Source organism: Pezoporus wallicus, unplaced genomic scaffold (assembly GCF_028554395.1).
Source record: "Pezoporus wallicus isolate ANWC-B61680 ecotype Strahan unplaced genomic scaffold, APGP_CSIRO_Pwel_v1 contig_8548, whole genome shotgun sequence".
NCBI classification, from domain to species: Eukaryota; Metazoa; Chordata; class Aves; order Psittaciformes; family Psittacidae; genus Pezoporus; species Pezoporus wallicus.
The window spans coordinates 347,787-363,234 of NW_026642624.1; the positions used below are offsets into that span (position 1 = coordinate 347,787).

At 37.5% G+C, this 15,448-nt stretch overlaps 1 protein-coding gene across 3 annotated transcripts in view; it reads left to right on the forward strand.

Moving 5' to 3' along the window:
- Positions 1-15,448, forward strand: part of DENND4A (DENN domain containing 4A) — a 48,964-nt gene that overhangs the window by 27,781 nt on the left and 5,735 nt on the right. For all 3 annotated transcript variants that reach the window (XM_057430991.1, XM_057430990.1, XM_057430992.1), the window contains 12 exons: positions 1,700-1,800; positions 3,398-3,616; positions 4,103-4,248; positions 7,134-7,267; positions 7,844-7,979; positions 8,559-8,765; positions 8,861-8,989; positions 9,255-9,399; positions 10,850-10,969; positions 12,525-12,665; positions 12,839-13,932; positions 14,849-15,059. In XM_057430991.1, coding sequence (XP_057286974.1) covers positions 1,700-1,800; positions 3,398-3,616; positions 4,103-4,248; positions 7,134-7,267; positions 7,844-7,979; positions 8,559-8,765; positions 8,861-8,989; positions 9,255-9,399; positions 10,850-10,969; positions 12,525-12,665; positions 12,839-13,932; positions 14,849-15,059 — 2,783 coding nt within the window. The remainder of the gene's footprint in view (positions 1-1,699; positions 1,801-3,397; positions 3,617-4,102; positions 4,249-7,133; positions 7,268-7,843; positions 7,980-8,558; positions 8,766-8,860; positions 8,990-9,254; positions 9,400-10,849; positions 10,970-12,524; positions 12,666-12,838; positions 13,933-14,848; positions 15,060-15,448) is intronic.

Below are 15,448 nucleotides of genomic sequence, written 5' to 3' on the forward strand. Positions count from 1 at the left end.
TTCTTCCGGAAATGAGCTGTATCTCCTGTTCAACACAGCAGAGTAGAGGTTCAGTCCTCATGGAATATTATTGCCTTTTAGTCTTACATTAAAATCTTATTGCACATCTTGGCACATTTCCTCGATTAACCATACTCTCACTTCGTTGTGCCTGCAGGAGAATAGTCAATTTTGTTTCTTGTGATGAGGTTTCTTAGTCTTCAAGAAATTCTGGTGTCTTCATGTGAGCATCTGCTTGAAAATTATAACAATTAAATCACACTTCATATCAATCTGAAGTATAGGAAATTCATATTGAGAATTAGAGATGTGAACTTTCATGGGTGAGAATCTTAATTAAGACTTAGGATCATGCCACTGTTAACAACTGAATTAGCAGTATTATATTTCTCCTTCAGAAGTGTGTATGGTACTGCATTTTTCTGTTATACCAATTATTTAGTATCTAAAATACTAGTATGGGACAGTAGTGCACTCAAACTACGGGGAAACAGTCCATATTGTTATGATAATCAAAGCAGAGAATTATTCATTTCCTTGCAATGATGTGATATAAAAATAGATGGAAGAGTGTAAGGCTTCTAATTCAAGATTCTAAAACACTTGAAAGTGATTCAAATTGTATTTCAGCATTAAACTTTTAGTTCAGTATAATGTTTAATATTGTCACTGTGTACTTCGTCTCTGGTCAGTGTTTTTGTGTCATCCTCCTGTTGGCAGCAGTCTTTCAGCATTACTATGCCTAACTAAACCTTTTTTCTGAAGTTTTTTAATTTGTGGGGTTGTTTTTTCTTCAGTAGTTGTGTGTGGATTTAGAGAATGCTGCATATATTAAATATTTGTGCATAGAAAATCTTGTTCAGGATTTTATGCTGATAGCAATTTGGTATAGCAGTTCTGCTCTGAAATGTTCAGGAACTAGTTCAAGCTAGGTTGTTTTTTTGTTTTGTTTCTTTTTGGTCGAGAAGAACATGTTTGTGCATTTCTTTTGGTATTTGTCTAATCCATTAATTGAAAATCCTTCATTTCCAGTTATTTCTGTTGTCCTATAGAATAGATATTTCAGCTATAAGTAGATTCTAGCTGACTTTCAATGCATGATCTTAGAACAGATTAGTTCTATTTCATCATACGGAAAAAGTGTCAAACAAATGCTTAAAGTTTTTGTAACTCTGTGACCAAGAGGGTCTTGAGGCTTGCTGGTGCCCTCTGTTGACAAAGAATATTGTCATTTTCTTTCATCTTCATCATGATGCACTCAAGTCCACATCTGTATTTGCGAAACACAAAGCAGCTGGCATATCAACTTGAATTCAGGTTACTGTGGGCATTCTAGTCATTATCTCCATCCTAGTTTAAGTAAGGACAACTCAGATCATAGCATGTGTGGTGGTGGCTCATGCAATGGCTGGTGCTTAATACTGTTAATCCATCTTTCATGAGTTCTAAGTGGATTGATTGCAGTGCTAGAGAATGTCAGCATAACTGTCATCCTGAAATATGGGGCATTGGTTGGATAGCTGCGATCAGTCTCTATATGGTAAATCAAGTTTCACTTCATTGGTTGGTTTTCGATCCTCCTCAGTTGTGTTTTAATGGAGCAAATTTTTGTTCTCCCATTTCTCTGGTGAGAAATACAGTCCTAGAGGCACACACTCTTCATGTGTATACTCACTCATTTTTGTTTCTTTCCTTTCAGAACTGGAGATAAGAAAACTATAGCATGGAAGATCTTACCAAAGAAACCTTGTAAAAATCTCATGAACACTTTAAGTAATTTATATCAGCAACTGGCAGAATGTGAGTGGGAAAGTACATAGCAAGATTTACATTGAATATAGTGTGCCACATTAACAGATAAATATAGCTAATTAAATATGTTGAAATATGTAAAAAGTCACCTTAAAAAACCATAATGTTATTGTACAGAATAGGAAAATCTGTGCTTTAAGGCCAGACATTAGAACCTACATAGGGGCTTTTGGGGTGGAGGTGATATTCAATAGATACCCCTTTGTACTGATTATCTTCCCACTGGAAAAAAAGCAGAGCTTTTATGAGAAGGGAATAGTAAAGCAAAGTGTAGGCCAGGATCAGATAAACACTTTTTGGTCCTCAGAGCCTGCTCAAGTCTGTTGACATTTTGACAATTGAGATAACTTTGACATATCTAAATTTTAAGATGGAAATAATGTTTTATAAACTTTGGAGGTTTTAATGTATAGCACAAATACTGAATATTTGTAAAAACGGAAACTGGTTATTGATACAGGCAAAATATATTTAATCTTAATGTGAGAAAGCAGAAAAATTGGTAAGAGTGATGTTAGTGACTTCTTTAAAACAAGGCATTTGGAAATAGCAATGTAGTCAAGGCCAGCTGATGTGCTTGGGTGTCAGAGCTAATAGGCTTTGTGAAGTGGGAAGGAAGTCTGTCAGCACTCTGGCATTACCTGTCTGCTTAGAAGGTGAGTTTTGCAGGCATTGGAGGGAACCTTTAGCAGCAATAATGCAATTGAAAAATCAAGTTTCTGTGGCAGAGACAGCAAGTGGTTAAGACTTAAATTGGAGTGTGAAAAGGATGGGGTTGTCCAACTCTACGTCTTTGAGAATACATACCTGGAAAGCATAGTGCATGGGATCTTTGTAATTTAACTTGGATTTAGGGCACTTTTAAAGGCTATTTACACTTCTTGGCTATTGAGGTCACTAGACTTTAACTGTGTCCTGATTAGAATACACAGAAACAGAAGGTTATTATAGCAGTGAAGTCTTAGCTAGAGTCCTGATTTCTTTAAAATGTTGATGCAAGTATCTACTTTAAGAATAGGCATTTTGCTAGAGCTTGAAATAAAAAGCTTGCTTTCTCTCTGTATTGGCATTTTGCATTGTGTTGTATTTTGGTGGCTTCACTTTGCATCCGAGTGGTGCTTCTCCGAGTATATAGGTACTTAATGTGTATTGCCTGCTTTTTGGAAACACTTTGAAATGAAAAGCACTGTAAAAAAGAAAACACAATAATGTACATTCCGTCTATCTGTTTGTCCTTAAAATATGATTCTTTAAGAAGAATTTTCACATATTTCTACAAACAGCATTCTTTGAGGGGTTTTTTAAAGCTCTAGCCATGCTGGTTCTCTCTGTTGCTGTAGTAAATCATGTGCTGAAAAGGTAAATGTAAATAAATAAAGGCTTTTGATGTTATCCAGAGATACAGGAGTTGTAAAAGGTCAAACTGAATCCATTCTGGCACATTGTGATTGAATTTAACAGCATGTATTAATCTGTTCCAAACTTAATGGAGCTCAGTAATCAGTGATTCTAATAGGATACCTTTTTTCTTTCTTATGAATACTGGGGGGGGAGTAAACCATTATAATGGTGTTTTTGTTCACAGTGCAACAGCGACCAAGAGAAGATGCATTAATGGAATTAGCAATGAATGACTACGATTTTAATTCTGGGAAGAAACTGCATCTGTTAGATCTGGAGATCCAGGAAGCATTTCTGTGTTTCATGGCCTCAATACTAAAAGGCTACAGGTCTTATCTCAGGCCTATAACAGAGGCACCCTCTGAAACAGCCACAGATGCAAGTTCTCTGTTTGAACTACAAGGTGAAGACTCATAAACTTGTTTTATGTATACTAATTTATTATTTTAGATTCTCTGTTATTTAAAGTATAAAAATATTTGTGGTGTTAATGTTATAAACAATGGTAGAAATACAGGCGCAGATAAAATCACATAGTAGTGACAAACACTGCAGAAAGGTTATTGAGGATAGATTTAGATTAGATACTGGGAAAAAATTCTTCTCTGTGAGGGTGTTGAGGTGCTGGCACAGGGTGCCCAGAGAAGCTGTGGCTGCCCCATCCCTGGCAGTGTTCAAGGCCAGGTTGGACACAGGGGCTTGGAGCAAGCTGCTCTAGTGGAAGGTGTCCCTGCCCATGGCAGGGGGTTGGAACTGGATGATCTCTAAGGACCCTTCCAACCCAAACAATTCTGATTCTATGGCTGCTCATTAGTGGAATGTAGGCTGACTTTTGGTGAGGGCTTCTTTGGTTTAGGCATTCTTACCTGATTCTGATTTCACTTTATAGGTTTCCTCAAAAGTCGAGATCGTTCACATCAGAAGTTCTACACGCTGATGACCAAAACTCAGATGTTTATTCGCTTCATTGAAGAGTGCTCTTTTGTCAGTGATAAGGATGCAAGCCTTGCTTTTTTTGATGACTGTGTAGATAAAGTAAGCATGTCTTCGTCCACATACAGGGTTTTTAACTTGTGCTGATTCCTACAATATCTTTATATTGTGCAAGTAAAATATATTTGAAGTGCAAGTTGATTTCCATTTTTTTCTTCCCTTTTTTAGTTAGTCACTGTAGCCTTCCATTTTCCTTTTTTTTGTTGGGCTTTGTTTCATTTCTGCTTCTAAAAGGTGAAGTAGCCCCTTGTACAGCTGAAGCAGAGGCTTATCTATTCTAATACCAGCTATTTTACTAGTTGATGCTGTGGGCGTCATCTTTCCACTATAAAAAATGCTCATGATAGTGCCATGAGAAAACACGTGTACTTCTCCAGCTTCTATTTCTGTCAGTGTTTATTTCGGTTGGCTTTATTACTGATATAATTAGTTCTATGCCAGTGGTAATTGTGGGGAAACTGAGGCACTGGAATTACTGTATGTTTAGGATTTGCCGTGGCTTTAGAACTGCTTGTGAAACTAGGTTTTCATTGCCATGGAGTGGGTTTCTGTGTAGGATTTCTTTGAACAATGATAACATCTCCTCTTCCCTTTTTCTCTTTCTTGCTTTCTCTTTGTTTCTGATACTATGCCTAATAGTAACATACAGAGTCAAAATATTGAAGTACACCAAGGACTGCTATATGAATTAGAGCTTCACCCAAGATGCTCTTTGACCATCAAATTTCAGTGATTCCAAATATTCCAAAGTGAATATTTATTTATATATTACTTATATATTAATGTCTTTCATTGGCTAAACCAGTACCCAAAAGGGTATGCAGGAAAGAGTGATCTCATGGGTTGAAAGATGATACAAGACTTTCTTATGTTTAGCTATAGGCTACTGGGTTGAGGCAAGTTTTATGTGCTGTAAAATTAGTTAATCCATAAAATATAATCTAAGCCCTGCCTCAAATATTTTATAAGAATAGTTTAAGTTAAAGAGTAATCTCGTGTGTGTTCCTTTATCCTAGGCAGCAGCAGCAGAGATTGTAATTGATTCCCCATTTCACCTACAGAAGGATATGGTGTAATTGCCTCACAAGTTTTCTTTTTCCAGGAATTCAAAACTTATCTCAATTCAATACATATTTAAGCTACTGGCTTCATTGTATGTCACTGGTGGAACTTGTAACTGTGGGGTTTCTACATTCCTAGAAGTATTTAAGTTGCCAAGTAAGGTTTCGTTTATTTCTGCTCTTCAGGAGCCATATGTTCCTGCTACTTGGCTGATTCAGTTTGCTAATACTTTCCATCTGTCTCGTGCAGTAAAACGTGTCACTGAGAACACCTCTTTGTATGTTTATCAAATCTTAAATATTCAGGAATTCTACTGAAACTACTTGATATATTTCCACCTCACTGGCGGGAGAGAACTGTGAAATAGACTTGCTTTTGTACATGTTGCTAAACTCTTAAGGCGTGAAGAATATGCGTCCTTCCATTCCACAGGTTGCTTATTCCTGTCTTTGAAATAACGTACCATTTGGCTGTAATGTGGTTGCCACTTAAACCATTTAAATAATGGTTATAAATGTAAACTGTGACAGTATGTGAGCTGAACACTCAATATGTGAATAAAAAGCGTGTTCTGAAATAGTTTTTGATAGTGCCAGCTCTTTGAGATAGAGACATGTCTCCTGCCACAAGCAGAAGCATTGCATATTGAGGCATTAGAGGAGAAACAGCTGGTGACAGAAGATCAAAGGCAAAAGCAATATGAATATCAGTACAAATATCAAGTGAAGGCTCTTAGGTGGTATGTAATACATGTTACATTTGCTCTGTTCCTTGTGGCTTCTGTGGTGCCATCAGTAGCAGTAGGAAGCTTGTAAGTTAAAGGCTTGTCTGTCCTTTTTCTCAAAGGGAAATAGTTCATAGATAACCAATATCTTGGTTGGGGTCACCAAGTTTTGCTTTGTTTTTTTTTATTGGTTCTTATGATCTTAAGCAATGGAATGAAGTTCTTTGAGTACAATTGTTTTACAGTTTTCTCCCACTTGATCCTGCAGTTTGATGCTTTGAAACTTGCCTGGAGCCCAGGAGTATGTTTCTGTTGCTGCCTTTAGAGCAGGGGCATTAATTTGCAAGTGCAAATCTCTCCTCCTCTCTGCAACAGCCAGATTTATGGTCAAATTCCCACTTACAAAGCTCAAAATGAAACAAGTGAAGCTGTAATTTATGCTTAGTAATAGTGTTATTTACAAGGTGCCTTTCTTATATTTCCGCATATACAACTGGGTTATCTGAAAGAAGAAAAAAATGGAATCTACCCTTCACCTCTCAGGTTACCGTTTCTTTAGGAAAGCAAAGTTACTTTAATTAGTAAGGTCACATGTTTTTATCCCATTATCACTTTGAATGCATGTGTATTTCTGCAATCTCTGCAAGCTAGCATGACTTTAATGAATATGTAAGTGACTGAAATTGCTTAAATAGTGTTGTTTGTAGATTCTGTATACTTCAGGCAATTGGATAATAGTTTGTTATTGCTTTCAGTGTTAAAATAGAGAAAAAAAGGGGGGCAAAATAGCTTCTAATTTCATACTTAAAAATTAATTCCAAATTACTGCTGCAGTTGAAATCATAGTTCCAGAAATGGTTGTTTTCAGAAAGACAAACTTCTTTGTACAACTGCTTGTTATATTTACCTGAGCATAGTCAGTTTGGACTACATCACTGACAATCGATTGTTGTGTTAGGGTAAAGTTCAGAAAATCAATGCAAAACACTTGCTATTCACATTAACTTTGCAAGGCACCCTTGCTTTTAAGATGAAGTCCTTTGATGCTGCTACAGACTTTCTCCTGCTTGACCGTGTCATTGAAACAGCAGAAAATACAGTAACACAAGTGACTACTTTTTCATTTAACCTAACTCTCCAGGTAGATATGGACAAAACTGGGGAAACACGACTTATAGAGCTGGATGAGTCATACAAGAGTGAGCATACAGTTTTCATAACACCACCTGAGATTCCCCATCTGCCAAATGGTGAAGAGCACCCTCTACAATACAGGTAATACAAGGACACAGTCGGATGCGAGCCAAAATCCTAACAGCATCCTAACTCTGCAAAATCTTGGTTTAGTTTCTAGGTTCTTTTTATACCCACAAAGTACAGATTTTTCCTATAATTATGTCAAGTGAGTTTCCCTATGGGTTTCTTCATTACTGATGGGAAACATTTTTAAATCTAATTTAATCTTTTAGGTAGTTTTGATACTGTTCATATTGATTTTTATAAACCTCTGTCATGTGATGCTCACTAGGGATTAAGCCCCCCAGTAATTTTTTTATTAACTAGGATCAAGACTTTGACACATTAATTAAAGAAAATGCTATGAAAGCAAATGATTTTATCAACTGAAGTTGTTTACACTGAAATAACAGGTCAAGAGATGGTGCAGGGTCATGAAATCATGCAGATGGATTAGTAAACCACTTTGTCAGTGGTGTCTTTAAAGGTTTATGTTTGTGTTTTCTATTTCATGTGTAGCTTCCAGTGCAATTATGTAATTGATTTCATTTGCTATTATGTGATGTGCATTCTGGAACTGCCTTCCAGGAGTTAATTGACATGTTTCTTTTACAGCTATAATGGATTTCCAGTGTTAAAACTGGATCTGTTTGAGCGACCAGAAGGATTTCTCAAAGCACCAAGTAACAAACTGTCCTCAAAAGCCAGTAGTCCCAACAGCCCATCACCAATGTTCAGAAGAACTAAACAGGTACTTGCAGTTATTCTTGTAGCATGATGTGCTCTGCAAAGTGACAGCTTGCTGCCTTCATCTTGAGTTGGGCTAGAAAGACCAGCAGTGGCTGCAACCTAGTGGTGTTTCACTGATTCAGTGACCATGCTAGTAGTTCTTTGGATGTTTACCTCTTCTTGCCTATACCATGTCATACAGGGCCCCCGATCACAGGTTGTCATTAGCTGTGCTGTCCCCATACCTTCCACATTCTTCATGCTGTTCGCTAGAAGGATAAACTATTGGGCTCCCATATTATCTTTTTAATTGCTTTTCACTATCCAAGAGCACTAACTTTCAAATGTTTCTTACAAAATAATGCAGACAAAAAAAAATAGGCAAAAAATGTAAAGAAATACAAATTTTAAAGAGTAAAATATTGCACAGGAAGTGGTTTTGGTATTACTCACTCTGCTTTAATTTTCTCTCCCACTTGTATGTTGTTCATAATAATGTTGCAGTTTCCGCATGTTTAATGATATATGGTCAGTTTTTAACATGTAGGTTTGTGTAATGTGTATGTAAATACACACAAATAACCTTGATGATTCTTTACAGGAAATTAAATCGGCACATAAAATTGCTAAGAAGTACTCATCCATACCACAGATGTGGTCCAGGTGTTTGCTACGTCACTGCTACGGTCTTTGGTTTATCTGCCTTCCTGCGTATGTGAAAGTGTGCCATTCAAAAGTCAGGGCTCTGAAAACTGCTTATGATGTGCTGCAAAAAATGCATACCAAAAAAATAGATCCACCTGATGAGGTAAAAGTCCAGGATTCCAGAAACAGCCCGTGGGTTTTATTGAATGGGGTATATGAGACTACAGAAACACAGCACTAACTTGTGTGTATTTTCAGGTGTGCTACCGAGTACTCATGCAACTGTGTGGACAGTATGGGCAGCCTGTGCTAGCAGTGCGAGTGCTGTTTGAAATGCAGAAAGCTGGTGTTGACCCTAATGCCATTACTTATGGCTATTACAATAAGGTAAGTATTTTCGCAAGAGGAGGAAGACCAAAAGATGCGTTTTTATCCAGGCAAATAGAAGCAAACAAAGTAAGGGAGCAGTTCAGATGTAACTGTGTCATTTCTAGTAACTGAAAGAAATAAAAGATGGAATATTGTGTTGTCTTTGTAGGCTTAGAAGTCTACTTTATAACTGCCAATGTAACCCAATTTGAAATGGAAGTTTATTTCATACCTGACTGTTCCTTGAGATGACTGTGTTTGACTTCCAATATTTCCAAAATAGGCTGTTCTGGAAAGCACCTGGCCTTCAAGCAATCGAGGTGGCTATTTCCTGTGGATGAAAGTACGAAATGTTGTTTTAGGAATAGCACAGTTCAAAAAAGCATTGAAAAAGCTACCAGCAAACACATCACATACAGCAACTCCTGGTATAGTATTAACGTCCCCTTCTTTGTTACCTTCATGCTGATAAGAAAATTATTTCTAAAAGCTCTGTTGTGAATTTCATGATAAAAGCATTTAGAGGGAAAACCAAAAAGTTTTTGCAGAAATAGTCTGCTTGCTCTTTATTGTAGCTGCTCTTCATGGAGATAAAATATGAGCTGGAAATCAATGTGATAATTACCCTAGTTCATACAATAGCCAGTCTCATAACTGACAAACGTCTCTCCAGCCTTGCCTCTTTTTGTTTTCCCCATTTTTTGATGTTAAGAGGAAACCAGAATTAGTCCTTGAGTTTGTAGAACCATTTTCAGGTTCTGTGGACCAAGTGAAATGATGGTATTTATTTTTTACCTAGAATATAAGTACAGTATTTGAGGCTGTAAATTTTGGGTTGGTTTCCAGGAAAGATTTATGTGCCATTCAAATGGCTATATTACCATACCTGTAGTGTGTATTTTTCATAGCTACTACTTTCCACAGTATCTATAACTCACTACTAGTAAAGCAAGATAGTACATTGTGAAGTACCAGCAATATAGTTAGTTTAGATGTAGTTGACTGTTGAAGAACTTTACAGTGTACATGTAAGACTATCATCTGGATTATCTTTTTAAGGTCACTTCCAACCAGAGCTATTTGACAACCACACCAGCATCAAGTAAATTTTGCCCATTAAATCAATCAGACTATATTAATACACCTGGGATGGTGTTTTGTCATAAGAATGATCAAACAGTGGCTTGAATGTTTGCAGGGTTTTATTTTGGGTGGTGTTGGTTGTTTTCACCTTATTTTGCAAACAAACTCATGGTTGCTGCTGCATTGTTTCAATTTTTTTACTTTCTAGAGTAAAACCATGAGAATTACATGCAGAAACTCTTGAGAAACACTATGCTAAAATGAACCCATGTTTAGCTGCCTCTTGGAGTTCTAGAAGAGATGTGGCATTTTGATCAAATAAACCAGGCAGCAGAATCAAAGACAAGCACTGCTTTAGTGCAGTATTTAAACAGAAATGTTGCAAATTACCCCTTTAATTTCATCCTATAGAGCATCGCTTTAATGCTACTACTGTAAAAGTAAACCAGTCACTTTTCTTACTTTTCTGTGGTAAAATATTCACTGTTAATTACAATGTACTTAGGATCATAGAATCCGCGAATAGTTAGGGTTGGAAAGGACCTTAAGATCATCCAGTTCCAACCCCCTGCCATGGGCAGGGACACCTTCCACTAGACCATGTCACCCAAGGCTCTGTCCAACCTGGCCTTGAACACGGCCGAGGATGGAGAATTCACAACCTCCCTGGGCAACCCAAGAGTCCTTGATAAGAGTCCTTTGAATTACTGTGGCTATTCAATTTATTTTGTTTAACTATGTCATGCTATTAACTACCATAACCATCTTTGTTATGTCATTGCCCTGTTGTGCTAGGAGCACTTTCAGACTCTGGCAATAACACATCATTCAAAGAAGAAGCCAAGCAAGGGAAAACGTGTCTTCAAGATATACAAGAACAAAAGGAGGACAAGAGAGAGAGTGACTCCAGTTCTCGTATGTATCTTGTGGATACAGATATCTAGTTCACTGTGGATAAATAGGGATTTCAGCAAAAGCTAAGTGGGACAGCCGATGTTTTTTATAGTGAGTGTGTGCGATAATGGCAGTTTATGCCCATGCCTCAAGTTTTTTTTTCTCTAAGTGTAATTTTCTGGATATATAATGGTTTAACTTTTAAAATTGCAGTTCTTTTTTTCCCCTCCTCTGTTTCAAATAAGTGATGGTGATAATATAAAGGCTTAATGATAATTACAGCTTCATGGTTTTGTCTTTAAAAAAAAATAGTTGTTTCATAGGCATAATCTACAGGGAAAGCTTTTCTACCAGTCTGTTTTCTTTATCAATCCCCTAAGAGAAGAAGGGCTGAATTTCTGCAGGTCTGTGAGAGGGGACTCAATTATTCAGCTCCTAGGAATTCTCAAAATTTAGGAGGTGCTTCAGAAATGGGAGAAGCTTTGGATTCATTGTGGACCTTTTTCTTTTCTTCAGGTTTTATATCTGCTGCTCATGAATCCCTTAACTGCAGTTGAGCAGCATAGACTTTATGCAAGCATACAGCAGATGAAATTGCCTAGTAAAAATGTATAGTTACTGGAGATTCCCACATTCATAATAATAAATTCTCTTCTAATAATATCATTACATTTTTCAGTGTGCTGTCTCCTACTATTTGAGTTACTTATTCCCTCATCAAGCAGATGTGGTGTAAAAGTATGAGAAAATATAGAACCTGAAAACTTACTTCAGTGTTTTCTTTTCACCACAGTCTTCCTTCTAGCATTAGTATTTTTTCTACAGTTTGCTTGTACATTTGTGACTTACAGGGATGTTCTTATGACCATGGATAAGGTGGCAAGCAGATCATTTATGTTTACTGAAACTTGTGAGGACACAGAAAATGTAAAGTCTGCTGAAAGCTTGTATTATTTTTAGCCATAATTAAGTCAAGATTGTGTCTCTCCCTGGTAATAGATGTGGTGAAAATGTTTTGTGCTTATGAATGCAACTTGAGAATATTAAGTTGCTCAAATTTGTTCAGAAAAGTAGTTTTCTATTTTGGGTAGCCACCTGCAACAGAATTTCTTTTATATCAAAAAGAGGTGAACATAAACACTGCAGCATTTGCTTTATTTCTCTTGTGTAGTCATGGTCATGTGGGGTTAAGGAGATCTGGACAAAGATAGTCTTGTTGGCCCTGAGCTCTTGCAAAGGCAGGACAGAATACTCTTATGGCTGTGATTTGAAAGTGAACACAGGTGGTCTTAGGCTCCACAACCATCAATTTTGTATGCAAGAACTGATTACTTGGCCTCAGTGTATAGAAGTTTATGGAAGTTCAAGTTATAAAAGTAATGCTGGGAATTAAGTATCCATAGTTCAGTCATTAAGCTTGAAAACCTCTGCGCAAGTAGATATCGGCCTTATGCATCAATGGGATATGTACAACCTGCTGTCAGTCCTACATGAAACATCTAATAGGTCACAGAACTTGAGATTTAAATTAAGTTGCTTTGTTTCTAAAGAACTGTCTGTCCTTTTCTATATACAGTGTCTGAAGTGGAGAGCACAAAAGGGAGTGGTGACTGCCTGCCTAAACTAAATTACCAGAATTCAAGTAATGCCAAAACCACTTCTAGCATTGTGCGGCTCAATGGTACAGTTGACAGTACCGTAGCAGAAGCCAGCACAGGTGAGTGGAAGAGAAAATAGAACTGAGCTTTCTAACCACTAGCACAATATATAGTGAATTCCATCTATGTTGTAAACTGTTCCAAAGATGAGACAAGTTTACATTCTTATGTACTTTTGTTCCATTTTCTTGCATAGCAAGACATAAAGAACCATGTTTCATCTGTTTTTCAGAGAGTTCTGTAGGATTGCTCTTTACATCATCTTTTGAGGATGCCAGTGATGCAGAAGTTATAAAAAGTAAATCCTTAAGAAAGAGACATAAAAGCGCAGTGGAACCTGACTTAAGGGAGGTACCATGGGAAAGCAGGAACCGTAACCTGAGTGGAGATGGCTTAGTGGGACTCATGATGAGTAGAAGAAATCAGGAAACAAACCCTGGAGAAATGGTTGAAAAACTAGGAGCAGATGCCAAAATCCTATCTAGTGCATTACAGAAAAGCATAAGGCCAAAAACTCTTAATATCAGAAGTTCTTCTTTAGGATCTAAGAGAGAAAGCCTGGAGAAAGAATCTAGTGATGAAGATGCAGCTTTTGATTGCAGTTTCACAGATAAAACGGAGTCTCCTGTTATCTTTGATTTGGAAGACTTGGATGCAGAACCTGAAACAGCTACAGCAGTGAAACCCTCCAGTGAAAAATCCAAAAGGCTGCAGAGAAAGAGCAGCTTTCCAGTAAAGCCAGTTGAAAAGACAGATGTTGAAACCGGATTTGATCCACTGTCTCTGCTGGTGGCCGAGACAGAACAGCAGAAAGAGGAAGAGGAGGATGATGATGATAGAAGTGTTTCTACTCCATCTGCAAGACGAGATTTAGCTGAAGAGATAGTTATGTACATGAACAATATGAGCAGCCCATTGTCAAGTCGTGCCCCAAGCATTGAGTTGCAAAAGCCCTTCGATGACAGAAATGCTAATAAAAAGAGTCCAACAATAATCCAGCCTTGCAGGAGGTCCAGCCTTCCCCCAAACTCCCCAAGGCCATCCAGTCTTATCAAATCCAAGAGTTATCATGCAAGAAATGAAGAAAGGACAAGAGATAGGCTTTGGTCCTCCCCAGCTTATTCCCCAAATAGTCCAGCAAAGGAACAGCCACAAGATGCAGCTAGTGCATTAACACTTGTGTCTTCACCATCATTCAACTTGGATACGCTGTTAACACCCAAGTTTGATGTTCTAAAAAGCAGCATGTTTTCTGCTGGAAAAGGGGTTGCAGAGAAAGCTAGCAAGTGGTACTCAAAATTTACAATGTATGCTGCATCCTCAAAGGTAAATTTTTATCATTACTCCCCCCCCCCCCCCCAAAAAAAAAAAAAAAAACCAAACACCTTAAGCTCCTCTAAATTAAAGAAAAAGCTTTGTAAAGTTTTAATCACTGACTCTTGTGTGATGAACCCACCGTTTGAATGCAAGCATCATGGTAGACTATGTACATTAAGTTGTTTTAATCACGTTTGAATTGCAAGGCCCCTAATCTTATTGTCCTGAATCACATCAAATTTTGGCTCAGAATATATTTAATGGAGAAACATAAATATAGCATAGTGTTGTGACAGTGCAGAGGGGACTGCTCTGTCTTCCCATATTTACCTAAAGAAAAAATGCTTAAATAAACAATAATGGCTTTAAGACTTTACTGCTTTTATGAAAAAAGGAAAATCTGCTTATATTGCTTATCAAAGTGATTTAAGGCTAATTTTGAACTAAGACCATTTGGTTAGAATGTTGTCTGCTGCTACCAACTCAAACCAAAGCTCACTGCGTTCCCAGTCCTTGGGAATGAAGGTAGACACAGTTTGCTCTTGGTCTGCTGTCCTATGTATTTAAGATTGATCTGAGACTAACTAACTGAAGTGTTAAGGATGCCTTCCTTATCCTAATGTATTCCTGTGGCTGCTGCTAACTTTTATAGCAATGTGGGAAGAAGTTACAGAATTAAAATGTTTAAGTTCCAATTTAGGTTTTCATTTCTTAGAGAAATATTTTTGCAAGAATCCTGATGTAGCTGTTTAACCCTGAGTGAAACTTCCCTTGTTTCACATTGGTTCTGAATACACATCTGAGCCAAGTGATTTTCCAGTGAGAGTTCACGCTTTGAATTTACTGAGCCAGAGAAGCCTACCTCTTATTTTCAGAAGTATTTTTGCTTTCCTTTCTCTCAGTGCAATTTGTTTTCTTCTCTCAGGATCAAAATTCAGACCGAGCAAGCGTTTCATCTCTTGGAGCTCTGGACTCAGAATCTACTTCTCTAACTGATGAAGATGTCTGCAATGATTTTGAAAGTGCTTCTCCTCAGGAGAATACCACTTCAGAAATTAAAGGAATTGGTCTCAGCAGGACAAGCCTAGAAAGCTCAGCTTCCCATGATGGCTCAGCAAAACAATTTGACCAGTGTGGTAAGAGTTTGTGCATTGCATCATTCGGAACAAAAACATTCCAGTTTTACAAGCTTTCTAAGAGTAGTAAAAACCCTTTTTGGAAAATTGTTACCATTTTTATAAGCCACTATTGAAGCTGATCATCAGACAGACTTTGGGGTTTGGGTTGGGTTTTTTGCTGATAATTGATAGGGACTGTTGAATCAATTTTTGTTGTACTGTCATTATGGAGTACAGTGTGTTAAGCTGAATCAGAATGAAAGAAAGATCTGTCTACTTAGATCCCTCCACTTTGCACTGAAAAGAGCATGCCCAGACTTGGCTTCCCAGTGTGTGGGATGGGAAGGAACTGGAGAGGAGCAGTGGAGAATTAGTCATGGTCAGGGTACTGGGGCATCCTAAGGCTG